This window comes from Girardinichthys multiradiatus, chromosome 1 (assembly GCF_021462225.1).
Source record: "Girardinichthys multiradiatus isolate DD_20200921_A chromosome 1, DD_fGirMul_XY1, whole genome shotgun sequence".
Lineage (NCBI taxonomy): Eukaryota > Metazoa > Chordata > Actinopteri > Cyprinodontiformes > Goodeidae > Girardinichthys > Girardinichthys multiradiatus.
This window is the reverse complement of record NC_061794.1, coordinates 20,944,040-20,960,764: the sequence shown is the minus strand read 5'-3', so window position 1 is coordinate 20,960,764 and position 16,725 is coordinate 20,944,040. Positions and strand designations below refer to the sequence as shown.

Below are 16,725 nucleotides of genomic sequence, written 5' to 3'. Positions count from 1 at the left end.
ATTCATCGCGGTAAGAGGATCTGGGACACTGCTTCCAGGGCTCTCCTTCGTACAGTGGACCAAAATAAGAAATATGCTGATCGGAGACGGCGGCCTGCTCCTGTATACCGTCCGGGCCAAAAGGTTTGGTTGTCCTCTCGAGACATTCCGTTAAAAGCTATGTCCAAGAAACTGTCTCCTCGCTTCATTGGTCCCTACACTATTGACTCTGTCATCTGCCTTCTACCCTACGTATTCATGCTGTATTGTATTTCACGTCTCTCAGCTCAAACCTTTCATTTCCAGTGCATCTTGCCCTCTGGCCGAACCCCCGCCACCCACCCTGGACCAGTCGGGGCACCCTGTCTGGACGGTCCGACGGATCATCGACTCCCGTCGACGTGGTCGCGGATGGCAGTATCTCGTTGACTGGGAGGGGTATGGTCGGGAGGATCATTATTGGGTGTCCCGGTCCTTCATCTGTGATCCATCATTGATGTCAGGATCTGTGTGCCATGTCTGTGTGTTTTGGTGTTTTACTGTGCTAAGCCTCTAGATGGTGTTGGAACCTGGAGGAGAGGTGACAGGTGTTTTCCATCTTCCTGATCATCTCTTGAGGAGTATTTAAGGAGGAGGCTGCCAGCAACTCACTGCCAGAGTGTTGCCCTTAGTGGTACAACTCAAGCCACATTTATCTTTGTCCTGACTTTGCCCTGTCTTGTTGTAATTTTGGATTTTTGCTACATTACAGGAATTTGCCTGAACCTGACTTCGAACGCAGTGTCAAACACTGTTTGGATTGCTGACGTCTGGAAAAGAGCTCTCAAGCTTCATGAACCAAGCCACCTGTTACTTCATTGGACTAAATCGGCTGGCAGTCTCCCGACTCCTTCGTTCTTTGGACCTCCTCCAGTGAACCCTGTCCACCCTCCTCCATCCACAGTGCCAACTCCAACAAACTCTGAATCCACTGACATTCGTGCATTCCTGTATTCACCGTCTTCAGTCACACGGGTACACTTCCTCTTAGTTTCTCCAGCCCCCTCTGGCGGATCTCTCCTTCAACACAGTAAGCTAGAATCATTGTTTTGCATCTTACTCCTGATTACCCCCTGCTTACCATCTTGCTTATTTTTACAGTCTGCATCCCGGTTCCTGTTTCCTGCATCTACTAGCTTCCTTTGTAAATAAAATCCTTATCGTCAAACTCTGTCTCCTGATTGCTTACTGTATGTGGGTCATAGCTGTAAAAAACATTAGGACAGTCATGTATTTAACTGCAAAATAGAATAAATTCAGAATGCATATTGTACAAATCATCACATAAAAGTATATGCTATTTGGAAGTAAATGTTTCAGTTTGTAGTTGCCTAGTAATTTGGAAACAGAAAATTTGCTGGCACTTGTACTACGCAGCACTGCTCCTATTGCTGTTTGTAGGCTCATGACACATTTTTAAATGCCAAGTCCAGATTTTTAGGCAGCAGTCCACTACAGTTATTTTCTTAAGGCTTTAATGCCTTAAGTAGCCCACGTTCAGCTATAAATAGGTTAAACAATAATAAGGAAAATGGATAACACTTTCAGGCATTTTCTGACCATAATATGGAGAACAACCTATATTTAATGGAGCATATATATATAAAGACAGGCTGCTGGATGTCTCTATGATTGGGGGTGTTGCGAGAATCTTCAAAGGCACAAGCATGTGTGAATGAGCATGTCCAAACAGTCTGATTTAGGCAGGAGAGGGAGCACAGGAAATTTAGAGATGAAACTAAAATCTCACTCCGAGGCCCTCAAAAAGGTACACTGAGTGCTTAATGATTGTAAACTGCATGAAACTGAATGCTGAGAAAAGCATGGAGCTATCTTTTTCAATAATAAGAAGAAAGCTGAAACTACTTTGGCACATGAATGGAAGTAAGGCATCTGTGTTATTTTAGAGTCAAAGTATAGAGCTGAAATGGAGTATTGTTCCCAACTGGTAAAAATGTCAGACCCACGTACAAAAAATATTAAAGGCAAGCAAATAATGTTATTTAATTTTGTCTGACAGCACGCTCAAATATTGCACTGCCTCATACTTTCTATAGAACACAATAAAACTGTCATCTTCAAACAAGAGTCAAGAAAAAAAGCATGGTTACTTTTTCAAACAATAGAAAAATGTTGGAAAACAAAGCAGAGAGAGGTCTTGTCACAACATTGACCTGAATGTAGATATTGCAATGGTGAAGAACAAGGAGAGCGGGGACGTGTCGACACTCAGGGCTTTGGAGCCACGGGCGCTCATACCTACAACACACACACACAAAAAAACATGGTGAAAACGAATAGTCCTTCAGCTTATATCCATCCAATACACTGTCTTTAATCCTGAGTTTGACTCAAAAAACTGTAAACTGAAAACATTTAAACAGAAATGGGAACACAAAAAATATGACCAGTGGCAGTCCTTGCATGAGGCTTCTCATTCTGCTGCTCAGAGAAACAATCAATATACAGGAAAACACCTAACTTCTGGGGCTGGATAAAACACAGTGCAGTGCAACAAAAAGCCCATAAAATAGTCTCTATTATCAGTAAAAAAGAGAAGGCATTAACTCTCCAAGGAGTTAACATGCATAAGCGTACTTGAAAACTTGTTCAAAGCACAACTGACTAACCTAATGCTAATCTAATGCTGCCCTGGGAGACTACCCATGTGGTCCATTTCAACAACCACCACTAAACATGACGTAAAGTTGCATTTATCATAATAAAGGAAGAATTTTGGCTTTCTTTTCCATTGAGATTCTGTGTAGTAGATGTCAATAGCTCTGAAATAGAAATGTGTTCTCAAAGTCAGCTTTCAGAAAGAGGAAGACAATATCTTGTAGCAGTCATTACCAGTATGAATGGAAAATTATTATATTGTTTATTATTAATTGGTATTAGGGAAAACATAGGGTCTGATCTTCAAAAGGTTTGCGTGTACAAAACCACACGGACCACACACTAAGGTCCGATTTGGAGCTAATCACAAACAGAAGCCATGACACATCTCCTAAGAACACCTTTTTGAATTCTGTCTGGATCGTTCCAGCGCAACAGTGCTGTCAGTGAGATCCCCTGCTGCTGAAGCACGCATAAACTTGATCATGGCGAAGTTCGCACATAACTGATCATCTGCCAGGGAAGCATGCAAAGGACCCACCGTGCTTTATATAATTCATAGGAAAGACATAAATACATTATAAGGCAGATTCAATTGCAAAGCAAATAGAGATGGATCAGTTTATTATTTATCAGATTATGTTCTTTGAATGTGAACATATGCCACGGGAGGGTTTATGCAGTAAAAAATTATTTTGTGTCACCAAAGCACAATTGAAACAGTTGAAACAATCAACTGTTAAAATATTGGCAAAACAAACTAAACAAATTCAGTACAATCATTGGAAAAATTTTTTTTTTTCTGTACATACGTAAATGTTAAATTTAAATTAAATGGACAGTGATGTGATGTCATGTTTTAAAATTAGCAAAGCTATCGTATACATATTGCCAACTCCTACAACAAACTATATTTATGTTGCTAATATTATGTTTAGGCTTAAATATTGTGGCTGTTTATGATAAACTCCGAACTTTCTCAAAAAAAACCAAAAAACAACACGTTGAGTCTCTGAAAAAATTTTTTAGTTCAAGGGAGGCAAACTAACTAATAAATTAATTTGACAGACATATTTGTCTTTTTTATTGTTAATAATAATTGGCCAATTTCTAAGCTGCAACCGTAGCAAGTTACGTACAGCAACACAGTTAACAAGCTGTGCGCGCACCTGTGGTACAGGATTGTACTCTTCAAAAACAAAGACAAAATGATAAAGGAGTTAGCATCATAAACTGTATCTGGCGTCTTATACAGGTCCTTCTTAAAATATTAGCATATTGTGATAAAGTTCATTATTTTCCATAATGTCATGATGAAAATTTAACATACATATATTTTAGATTCATTGCACACTAACTGAAATATTTCAGGTCTTTTATTGTCTTAATACGGATGATTGTGGCATACAGCTCATGAAAACCCAAAATTCCTATCTCACAAAATTAGCATATTTCATCCGACCAATAAAAGAAAAGTGTTTTTAATACAAAAAACGTCAACCTTCAAATAATCATGTACAGTTATGCACTCAATACTTGGTCGGGAATCCTTTGGCAGAAATGACTGCTTCAATGCGGCGTGGCATGGAGGCAATCAGCCTGTGGCACTGCTGAGGTCTTATGGAGGCCCAGGATGCTTCGATAGCGGCCTTTAGCTCATCCAGAGTGTTGGGTCTTGAGTCTCTCAACGTTCTCTTCACAATATCCCACAGATTCTCTATGGGGTTCAGGTCAGGAGAGTTGGCAGGCCAGTTGAGCACAGTGATACCATGGTCAGTAAACCATTTACCAGTGGTTTTGGCACTGTGAGCAGGTGCCAGGTCGTGCTGAAAAATGAAATCTTCATCTCCATAAAGCTTTTCAGCAGATGGAAGCATGAAGTGCTCCAAAATCTCCTGATAGCTAGCTGCATTGACCCTGCCCTTGATAAAACACAGTGGACCAACACCAGCAGCTGACACGGCACCCCAGACCATCACTGACTGTGGGTACTTGACACTGAACTTCTGGCATTTTGGCATTTCCTTCTCCCCAGTCTTCCTCCAGACTCTGGCACCTTGATTTCCGAATGACATGCAGAATTTGCTTTCATCCGAAAAAAGTACTTTGGACCACTGAGCAACAGTCCAGTGCTGCTTCTCTGTAGCCCAGGTCAGGCGCTTCTGCTGCTGTTTCTGGTTCAAAAGTGGCTTGACCTGGGGAATGCGGCACCTGTAGCCCATTTCCTGCACACGCCTGTGCACGGTGGCTCTGGATGTTTCTACTCCAGACTCAGTCCACTGCTTCCGCAGGTCCCCCAAGGTCTGGAATCGGCCCTTCTCCACAATCTTCCTCAGGGTCCGGTCACCTCTTCTCGTTGTGCAGCGTTTTCTGCCACACTTTTTCCTTCCCACAGACTTCCCACTGAGGTGCCTTGATACAGCACTCTGGGAACAGCCTATTCGTTCAGAAATGTCTTTCTGTGTCTTACCCTCTTGCTTGAGGGTGTCAATAGTGGCCTTCTGGACAGCAGTCAGGTCGGCAGTCTTACCCATGATTGGGGTTTTGAGTGATGAACCAGGCTGGGAGTTTTAAAGGCCTCAGGAATCTTTTGCAGGTGTTTAGAGTTAACTCGTTGATTCAGATGATTGGGTTCATAGCTCGTTTAGAGACCCTTTTAATGATATGCACATTTTTTGAGATAGGAATTTTGGGTTTTCATGAGCTGTATGCCAAAATTATCCGTATTAAGACAATAAAAGACCTGAAATATTTCAGTTAGTGTGCAATGGATCTAAAATATATGAATGTAAAATTTTCATCATGACATTATGGAAAATAATGAACTTTATCACAATATGCTAATATTTTGAGAAGGACCTGTATTAGTGATTAGCATCGTCAGGACAGCTAGAGCTACCAAAACAGCAGCTTCTGTTTTAGTAGCACTAGCTACTAAAATATAAGGTCCTTTAACTTTGGGATTTCCAAATGGCTACCAACATTCCCAAATCAAGCATGCTTAAGAAATGACCGATGATGAAACGCAAAAAGATAAAGCAGACCCTTCGACATCCAGCCTTCCTGTTATCTGCTAAAAATCTTGCTTTCTCTCGCTCTCTTGTAGCCCAAATGACCCACAGACATGTCTCAACATTTTTTTTTAGAAATGTGCCCTTCCTCTGGCTTAATTTGTTAATCACCTTACTGCTACTGAAAATAGCTAACTTTCAGTCACTTTCACTCAGTAACTGCATTGCCTCTCAAGAGTGTTGTTGTCAGGGTGACTTGATTGCCCTTACTTCTGGTCAATTCAATTATCAGGTTTTTTTTTTGAGTTTCAGACTGGCTGATCACCAGTCAGGGCTGGTCAAGCTGAGAGTGGTCTGATTCTGGCATCGATGATTTCTTGGTACATCTCTGGACTTTCCACAAGTAAAACTCCAAATCTATTAAAAGTTAAGAAAACATTTGGATTGAGACCTTTTTGTGTTAAGATGTTCTTATTAATTTATGTGTGGGACTGGAGCCAAAGTTAATCAAAATACCAGAATTTGGCAAAGCTTTGAATTCTGCATGTTGAGTGCAATAACATTCAGGATGTCATGGCAGCAGAATACAGTCATCACATGTGTACCACCAGCTACACTGTGTTTTATGTTTACCGCTCTGCTCTGTGTTTTCTCTCCAACAAACATTTATTGTTACTCAGTATAATTCTGGATCATAAAGATGTTTTTTTTATCTCCCCAGAAACACGCAAGTCATCTTTGCTATTGTAATAATGTCATAATGAGCTGAAACATAATGAGCCTTAGCTCATTATTTGCTGATAAAACCAGTAGTCCACATGTAATTTAAAGTAGCATCTAGAGAGCACAGGGAAACCTGCTAGTGACTGGTCAATTTTCAGCTTGATCGGCCTGCAATCGGCTGGTTGGAACCTTTAAAACTAAATATTCTCCAATAAGAGAATGCACCATAGCTAACCGCTACCAGATCATGTTTAACTCCTTTAGTCACACTCTTCAGTGTGGGAGTTCTGGAAGAAAAGTCAAAGCTTCTGAGAGCTGCAGTCTGTGCTCACCAAACTGCACTTGAATGCATCATTTGCAGCTCTAGGAGCTCTGAGTAGTTATAACTTGTAACTGTGGCTCTTTGCTGAAATAATACTCTGTCCTACCTGTCCCCTGCCAGATTGTTTGAACCCAGTTCCAGTCTCAGCTTTTCAGCCTTCTGGCCCTGTTCCTGTGCCTTGATACTGACCCGTTTATCTATTGTTTGGACTCTGCCTCTGCTATGCACCATTGGCGCTTTGAGTTACAGATTTTTTGGCTCTTGTGCCTGACCCTAGCCTGACTGTTGTTTTTTATTATTGGATATTTTATTAGATGTGTCGTGGTGCAACTTTTTGGACTTTGTTGTGGTTTGTGTTTTGACTTTAGTTTGGTTTTGTTGTCATGGTTGTTTTGTTTATTTCCTTCTACTGCCTCCTAGTGTTTGTTGTTTTTTCTCCCCTCGCTTCTTGTTCCTTTTGTGGTTGCCCCACCATTGCACAGGATTAATAAGGAGGCTCAAGGAGTCAGACTAACATGGGTAACCTTTATATGTATTAGGGAATATTTGTTAATCTTTCTAAAACACTGTCTAACCTTGCCATTCACGTAGAGATTGAGGAGATATGGTTCCTGCTAATAATAATAATTTTTCATTAGTGATAATAGGGTGTTTGGAATTATGTCACAAAAATACAATCTTGCCATCTTGAAAGGACAAACAACAACAGTAACCATAATATCATAAAAAGGTAAACATTAAAAGCAGTTGTCAAAGGAAGACAGTGCAGTTTTCAAAGAACATTTGAAATTATTTAATAAAACGGCAAATGGAGTGCTTAGGCTACCAAACATTTCACACATTAATATGGACAACTAATTGGTGCTGTCCATGAAGCAGACAACCAGTTTACGCTTGGTTAACTACAGTCATATTCAGAAAATTTGAATATTTTTGAAAAGTTAATTTATGCCAATAACTAAATTCACTAAGTGAACACATTATATAGATTAATTAAACACAGACAGATGTTTTCAAGCCTTTATTTCTGTTTATTCTGATGATTTTCCACTTGCAACTAATGAAAACATGACATTTCAGATTAGAATATTATATCAGACCAATAAAAACAACCTTTTTAGTACAGAAATGTGGGCTTGATGAAAAGTATGTTTAATACCTGCTTAAAGGTTGTTATTTTCAAATGATTCTGTTAATCTGTCAAACGAGCCTCATTGGAACGCATATTCTAATTTGTTGAATATGACTGTAGATGTGTCAGTGACTAACCCAGGGTTGTTATTACCGGCAAGGTGCAAATTTTTCTATTTAACTATTAGCAAGTGCTGCTGGCCATGAGCTTTTATTTGAAAATCTACAACAGCTTCATAAGCTTCAATGCAATAAGTCTATATTCAACACACACCCAGCCTGCCTAAAACGATACAATTGACTGTTACTATGAGGACTTTTTTCGTGAATTAATGTGCATGAACTAAGACAATATTTTCAATTAATCTGGGTTTTCAAAATAAATGACTAGCTCACGTCTGTAAAAGTATTTTTGGTAGACTTAGATCTAGAGCGAGCCCAAGCACCAACTAAACCACTGTTCCTTTAGAAAATATGGCAGGACCAGAGACCAGTCTCATATAAAATGTGGTGAGGAGATGAGGTAACGTTGAATCAAGGTGTGGCGTTGCATCAAGTAAATTCTCCTGTACCTTTTTTTATCTGTCACACTGAATTCGTCTTCATAAATCCTCCGTTTACTCATATTGATTTATTGTTGTAATTGTTAAATGATTAAAGTATTAACCTGCCTTTTGGTGAATAGTACAACAAAAAAACACTGTGGCGTCACTCTAGTAGCAGTGCCTGGCAATGTCTGGTTATCTGTATCTCCTCCAGAGGAGCTGACAGGAAGTTAGCTGAAGTACTTTGCAGACAGCCTATAAAGTTTTAAATCCTCTCCTTGTTTGGTGTCATTTTTGGGTCCAGCCTTTGTTTGAAAGCCTTACAAAAACAGCTATTTTGAGAAACCTTGACGTCGGTAAAAAACTCAAAGCCAGAGAGAGCATAAAAGCTGCAAAAAGCTATTTAAAAAGGAAACTATTTTCTACAGAGGCCTGTCGGGTTTTCTTTCAGGCTGCTACAACAGAGAGCAAGACTTTGCCAGGTGCCGCTTATCTATTGTCAGTTTTATACTTTTTGCAGTTCAAATCCTTTCTTACTGCTTTTTTCATGTACAAAACGGACATCAATTCATACCCACCTTGGGTCGAACAGGTGAAAGAGCACACTGACGTGGAGCCAACCTTATCAGATACGAGGAAGGCTGAATGGAGCACAGCAAAGATGCTCTGTTCAATTCAGCTCTTGTCTGTTACAGAACCAGCTGGATTCAAAAATGGACATCTCACAGCTAAAGTAAGGATATACATTTTCTGGAGAGCATACACAGAGGCCGAAGCATACAGTTAGTGATGCTAATTGCTCTAAGCATGCTAATTACTACTAAGATGCTAAAGATAGACCAGTGAAGAGCAGACAACCCATCCCCTCAACTCAGCCGCCTGGGGTTTGATTCCCTACCATAGGACCTTTGCTGCATGTCCTCCCCCATCTCTCTCTACATTTCCTGTATGAAACACTGTGAACAAAGATCACTAGTGCTACAAAATCTAAAAAAAGGTAACTTCAAATAGTTCTGTCTTTGTTTAAAATGTGTAAAACAGCGATATTGCTCTAAGGCAGGTGGCGCTATGTGAACAGTCATGACCGGAAGATTAGAACTAGTTAAATACAGTTCTTGAGAAGAAATTGATATTGGTTAAAATCAGGATCAGATCAAAGCTGTAACAAAACAGAGTAAAAATTGACCGCTTTGTTCAGTAGATTTTCAGTAGTGACAAGAACATACAGCTGAAGAAATATCAACAAACTAAAACAGTCTTAAGTAAACATGTTTAAGTTTATAACCCGCTGATTTAGGAATGGTTTGCACTGGTAGGCGATTTTTGACTTGTTGAGTTGTTTTATATAGCTGGAATTCACTCCAAATGAAGCCCTGGTCTGGCTAAGCATTAGCCTTAAGAGCGGCACACGCTACTAGCTGCGCTGCCCAGCGAACGTTTTTAAACCTATTCTATTAATATAAGACTCAATGCTTATAATAAAACTACCCATGACTAAAGTCCAGTGATCTGTTCTGTCCAGGTGAACCTCAGTGAGTGGAAAAGGTGTCAGTTGATAAGACACACTGCAGCGCTCCTAGTGTATAGGCAAGAGAAACACTCCCTATTTCTACTAAGTACAAAAATCAGCACAACCTTTTTGGCTATAAATCTATACCTTCAATCGGTCTAGTCTCAGAAAAGCAGATGCTGCTCAAAAATTAAAACTTAAAATGATCAAGTAAGCTTCTTTTTTAAACTAATTACATTAGGTCATTCGACTGTCCTGCTAAACAGCACACAATAATGATTGCAATCAATAATATTTTGAAAAATAAACACAGTATGAACAGTAAAATTAAACATAGCAAAAGTTATTAATTTGTGCTTAACTTATTGTTATCATTGTACATAAACACTATAGAAGACCCTACTGACAACTATCTACTGGAAAGAAAATTCAACCTGCCTTATAACTGTGTGTAAATGGACCATGAACCTGATTAAGTTTATTTCCAATCGCAACACTTTCATGACATTTGTGACTAAATTAACAGCCATGTGCTGCTGGCTTCTCCTTTATAATCTCTTAGTCCACATAAAAATCTTCCCGAAGAGAAAGAAATGTATAAATGTTGCCTTGGATGCAATCTGAACTACTGTCAGAGAATCCACTTTCTGTAAACAGCATGTATGTTTTTCCTGCTAATGTGTTTTGCACACAGCTTTCACTTTGTGTCCAAAAGAAGAAGAAAAGATAAGTTTTTATTTAAAAGAAAAGCCAGCATGAAACTCAGACTCCCCATAAACTGCTGTTTTGAAAGGATTCAACCCAGAACTCAATGTAAAGTAGCATTACAGGGGAAAAGGAGCCCTCCTGGAGCTGTATGAGACGGTAATAGCTCCTAATAAAAAGAGCGCTGGCAACATAGATGGATGGCGTGGCATATTTCAGCAAAAACATGAGCCCAGTAGAGCCAAATGAGGGTGGCAAGGGACATTAGTACTGGTGAGTTAACGGAGGACAAAATTTCCCTGTCAGAATTGAAAAGTGTTGAGTGATTTCATTCATAAAAGGCAGTGAAAAATATAACACATAGGCTCTGAGAAACTGAGATACCATGGAATTAATGTTATTCTTACTTCTCTAAATAAAAAAGCAGGCAAACTAGGATTGCACCTCTTTCACCTTTTTAACTCGATAAAATATGAACAAAAAACCTACTCAGTCTGTGGATCCGTATGGGATCTGAGGCTGGACCCAGTCCTCCCTCACTCAGCGTCTGAATGTGAATGATGTAGTCGTCGTTGTTCTCAGGGAGGGTCAGGTCTGCTGTCGAATTAGCCGTTGTGAAGGTGTTTACCTCTTTGTGTCTCTGTCTCCAGAATGAAAGCTGAGTGAGGGAGGGAGGAAAAAGGAAAAGAGACAAAATGTAAATATGCATCCTGTTCTCGCAGCCTATAGTATGGCATTAATAAATGTGGTGTCATCAAGCTCGTAGAAACTCACCTGATATCCTGTAACTTCTGACTCTGATTCCATTGCTACCACAGGCTCCCAGTAAAGGGACAGCTGAGAACCAATTAGGGTCCACTCTATATTCAGCGGTGGTTGAGCAGGCGCTGCATGATATAAAAATGATTTACTTCAAAGTGTGGGTACAGAAGCAAATAATTGTATTATCAGCATACTGGAATCACCACATTACTATATCAGCCTGTTTTTAAAAGCAATATTAGCAAATTATATTGTTTTTTAAAGTCTACTAAGATGTAAATTTGTATATTCTGTAATGCAAAAACAGAACAAAAGAGCAAAGTGTACCGGAGTCAAATTCCTTGTTTGTATGTACGAACTTGGCAATAAAGCTGATTCTGATACTGATAAGCCCTGATTCAAAGCGAACACAAGCTTGACAAAACAATTACTGTAACAAAACTGTGTACAACTTACGTGGCTTTTTTGTGGTCACATTGATTGCAGGTAGGAATGGGCCAGTGCCTGCTGTGTTGAAGGCGCTAACTGTTAAAAAATACTGTGTGTTTCCTGCCAAGTTGTTTACTGTAACAGATGTCTGGTTCCAAGGCACTCTAACCTTCCCCATCGTCTCTGGTTTGGTGTCATCCTCCCAGTAAACCACCTTTTTGAATCACAGAGCAAATGCAAAACAGATAATATACTGCCTTGCAAAAAGATAATTACCTCTTGAACTATTCTTGCATTTTGCCACATTATAACCACGAGTTTCAAAGTATTTGAATAAGGTTTTATTTGATGAACCCACGCAACGTTGTGCATATTTTGGAAGCAAAAGTAATGGTTTAGAATCTTTTTTCCAAGTGAAATTTGAAAAGTGTGGTGTGAATTTGTATTTAGCCCCATGTACTCCGATGCCCCAAAATGAAACTAATTGCCTGCCACAGCCTGAGTGTAAATCTACCCAAGCATAAATACAGTGGTCTTTAAAAGTTTGTTAGAAATCAATGATAAAGTTTTGGAGAAGTACTAGAGTTACACTATAAAGTAAAGTACAATATATATACAAATATATATAAAATACAGAGGCTGTAAAACACTTGAGACTGGACCATAAACATGCTGCACAGTCCAAGGTACAATAGAGTGGTTTAGATTAAAGCATATTCATGTGTTATAATGGCCTAGTCAAAGTCCTGACCTAAATCCAATTGAAAATATTTGCCAGGACTTCAAAATTGATCTTCACAGAAACTATGCATCCAATCTGATTGATCTGGAACTGTTAAAAAGCTGATTCCAGTTCAGAATCAAGCACTACTTTGTGTTGGTCTATTACAAAATACATTGAGACTGTAAAATTGCAAACTCTAAAATGGTTTAAGGGGTATGACTATTTTTCAAAGGCACTGTAAAAATCTTTAGACCTCAGCAAAATGTGTATCTGGTTGGACAAGACAACATTTGAGCTGGTTCCATACCAACTGGGAGAAAGCTTAACTGAAATCATGCTGCTGGGTGTATCTTCTAAAGAGAGGTCAGCTTTGATGATCTGACAAGACAAGCTCTTGAATTTTTCCACTTGCTCCGAGAAACCTTCATTATGCTTAAACATCAGAGAAAGAATGGCTGCTTAATTTAGGCCAGAAATCATTTATTTTAGTTATTACTTCAGATATTCTTTTTGTAAAATCAGTCTTTAATACACGGCCTAAGATGATGGCATCAAAATGCAAAACTTTCCGCTATAATTAAAGAAATATTTTCAAAACAGGCAATTAAGGTTCTGTTCACCATTTCAATTAATCTAAATGACGAAAACAATTAGATAAATTAACAATTTGTCAGTCAGCCTGTGAATTTATTGTCCCATTATTCAACTCTGCAATACATCATGCATCACACACTAAAGTACAAAATTTAAATAATTACACTAATTGAAGTCTGACTGATTAAATTTTAAATTGATATGTACCATAATTAATCATTTGTACCACCCCTAATCATTAGAATAACAATGCATGATACCAGGCAACATCCAGCCCACATTTACTTCCTTTTTTATCCTCTTTGTTTGGTATTTGCTGATGATCAAAGACAGAGATTGGTTATGAAAAAGAAACTTTCTTACAGACAAATATTGTAAAATTCTGAACAAGCAGACAGATGAATCAGGTAGCCCCAGTTTCTGATGAGTTCAAAATCAATCCATCCTATTTTTATTTAGATTACAATCAAAAGTCAGCACATTGTTACAGTTCCTACAATTTCTTGTGTGAAATACTAGTTCTCTGAGATGAGGACCAGCATTTCTTTGGGGTCATGTGTATCATGATTTTGCATAAATGACAGCAAGATCAGAGCGAGCATGCGGATGGGTAATTTTCCTTTCGTCTCCCAAAAAAAGTCTGACATGTTTTCCTGTCATGTTGATACAAAGACATGCATAATTGCAGCCTGGAAGAGACGCAAGAATGCCATTTCCATGGCGACGGAGTGAGAAAGAAATGGCTTTGAGGTGCAAACTGAGGTGATGACAAGCGTTTTGAAATGTGTGTTTGATATAGTTGTTTCCATTTATATGAGTGAAAAAATAACAAAAAGAAAGTACCTCATAGCCCAGAACCCTTTCAGGGGTGATGGTGAGAGCCTGCCAATTCACTTCAATCTCAGAGGCTGTGGCACTACGAGCCCAAACCCCTGCTGGCATACCGCTTGGCTCTGAAAAACAGACGACACGAGACTGAGCACTGTAAGGATGCTGCAGCTTTGAGGTATATATATATATATATATATATATATATATATATATTTCTTTTTTTTTTCTTTTTTCCATTTATATATAATGCTACATTTATAAATCTTGATCTGGGCTCAGATGAGTCACTGCACTAATGTGCTGCTGGTAAATAGACACACACTACAGCACAAACTGACTGCCTCTCAGCACACTGAGAGGGAGCATAGATCTAAATGCCAACTGGTTTTTACCTAGGTAAAGTCATTCAAGTGAGTGGTGATATTTGGAGAAAACTGCACTACCTACTCTTACATAAATGTCTTGCAATTGTATCCCACATTTTCTGCCATTCTCTTGCTTTAAAAAGGATTTCTAAAGTCTAAAGCAGCAGATACAGTAAAACCACTTTTGTGATCTTTGTCCCTTTCAGAGAAAGAAACAGCTTTGCTAAGTTCTGCCCCCATTTCATCCATCCTTACCTGTCTCTGCAGAGTAGATGGTGACCACGGGGCTGAAGGGGCCCTGTCCTTTACTGTTGTAAGTGCCCACCTTCACGTGAAATGGAGAAAAGGGCGCAAGGCTGTCGTTACGGTACACATAGCGAGATGCGCCGGGGGCCGAGGTGGCCACGTGAGTCCAGCTGACTTCTCCGAAGGCACGGAAAGCAATGATGTAGCCAAAGCTCTCGCCATTCTGCAGTTCTTCAGGGACAGGCTGAGAGTGAAACACAAAACTATAGTGATATTAAAATATATACAGACCAGTCACATTCACTCCGGTGTTGGGCTTGCACAATCACTGCAGACTCAGACATGCATGACCCAGAAATTGCTTTCACGTTCTACCTGATATAATGAAACAAGAAGTCAGATTTTAAAAGGCGTCTGTGCTAATTACAGACCTTGCAGGCAGTTTTTAAGTTCTTAATTTAATAAAATAGGAAATTATTAAATAAAATAGGAAGTCAGCTCGTTAACTCAGAACCTAATCTCATTTGCCAGCTACCAAACTAGTTTATTTAAATTTTAGACTTAATCATTGCTGACTTGAGCGAGCTGCAGTAATTATTTGCTGTGATCTTTTTTTCCTTTACTGTACAGTCTACTCTTACCGTACATTTTAATTTTTATAGTTTTTTTATGCTACCTTTTTTAGTACCTGTATGCTTCCATTTGCCTTTTACGTTGCTGAATTTCCCCACTTTGGGACAATAAAGGATAATTCTATTCTATTCTATTCTATTCTATTCTATTCTATTCTATTCTATTCTATTTTGAAACTGCAATTTTTAAGATTCAGTAAGACGAACCAAACAAAGTAATAAATAATTGAGAAGTGGAAGGAAAAGGATGGATGGTTTTCAAATGGTCTCAGATAAAAATTTAAAAAAGTGTGGTGTGCATTTCAATCTGAAAAGACTCACAAAGAAAGGGATGGCAATTAGAGAAGTTTTAATGATGATAAATTACATGGTTATTCCTTTGGCGCTCGGATCTGGGAGGAAGACATGAATGCTGAGAATGACATGAGCTAAGATGATCATTTGTAAGGCTTAGATTTAAATATGTCTTCCCCCTGATCTGACACTGGTGGTGGATTGGCGGCCAGGGAGCGAGAAGCCAGGAGTAGATGGGAAGGAAGATGGTGGAGGTGGGGTGGAGGAGGGATGAGCTCAGCTGACAAGCGAAGATGAACACGGTAGAAGCTCCTTTAAAAGCAAGGTGTCGGAAGGTGATTGGATGGAGAATCAGACGGACAGCATGCTGATTGGAAGGCCGGGAGACGCACCGAAGAGTCATTGGAAGGTGGAGGCGGTGAAGGTGAGTCTTTCATTCTGAATTTTCGTCAAAACTCCATTTGTTGCACATACCCAAAGAAAATCTAGTGCAGCTAATTGCATTCAGAAGATCACCATGTTAGAATCCACTTTGTCACTGTGTCATTTAATGTAATCATGAATCATCTTCTTTGAAGGCATCAGAGGTTTGTTTGAGAACATTGTAGAAATATCAGCTGAATAAAGAACAATGAAACATTAGACAAGTCAGGAGGAAGTTTAAAGTGGGGTTGGGCTATTAAATATGCCAAGCATTGAATATATTATGGCAACATGGCTAATCCATCATACAAAAAGACCGAATGGAATACAACCAGAGTGGAAAATGGCCACTAATGGCAAAACTGCAAGCCTACCAATACATGCCGTCTATCTAAACTGACAAGGCAGGCAAGAAGAGGATTAATCAAAGAAGTTAAGAGATCCCTGGTAGCTCTGGCTGAGCAGCAGAGATCCACAGAATCTGTTTACAGTGCAACTATATGTCAGGCACTCCACAAATCTGGCCTTTATGAAGGAGTGGCAAGAAGAAAGCCATTGCTGAAAGAATGCCATAAGAAGCTGTGTTTAAAGTTTGCAACAAGCCATGTAGGGGACACGGGAACAAGGTGACGGGGCTCTGGTCTGATAAAACCAACATTAACTGTTTTGGCCTACAAGCAAAACACAGTGTGTGGTGAAAAATTAACACTGCACATCATCTTGAACATACCATTTCTACACTGAAACATGATCTTGTTCACGAAGAAGGGGAAAATAGCATGGGAGATTGGGGTGGCCACCGCAGCAATGTGGATGCTGCGCCAGTCTGTTGTGCCACAAA

At 39.3% G+C, this 16,725-nt stretch overlaps 1 protein-coding gene across 1 annotated transcript in view; it reads right to left on the bottom strand.

Moving 5' to 3' along the window:
• Nucleotides 1–1,927: 1,927 nt before the first annotated feature.
• The window catches only part of cntn3a.2 (contactin 3a, tandem duplicate 2), a 62,910-nt gene continuing 48,112 nt past the window's right edge, over nt 1,928–16,725 (bottom strand). Inside the window, exons 17-22 of the mRNA XM_047374338.1 lie at nt 14,545–14,779; nt 13,937–14,046; nt 11,803–11,989; nt 11,359–11,471; nt 11,074–11,242; nt 1,928–2,277 (exon numbers count right to left, since the gene is read on the bottom strand). Of these exons, the coding sequence (XP_047230294.1) occupies nt 2,180–2,277; nt 11,074–11,242; nt 11,359–11,471; nt 11,803–11,989; nt 13,937–14,046; nt 14,545–14,779 (912 nt within the window). The 3' untranslated portion in view covers nt 1,928–2,179. The remainder of the gene's footprint in view (nt 2,278–11,073; nt 11,243–11,358; nt 11,472–11,802; nt 11,990–13,936; nt 14,047–14,544; nt 14,780–16,725) is intronic.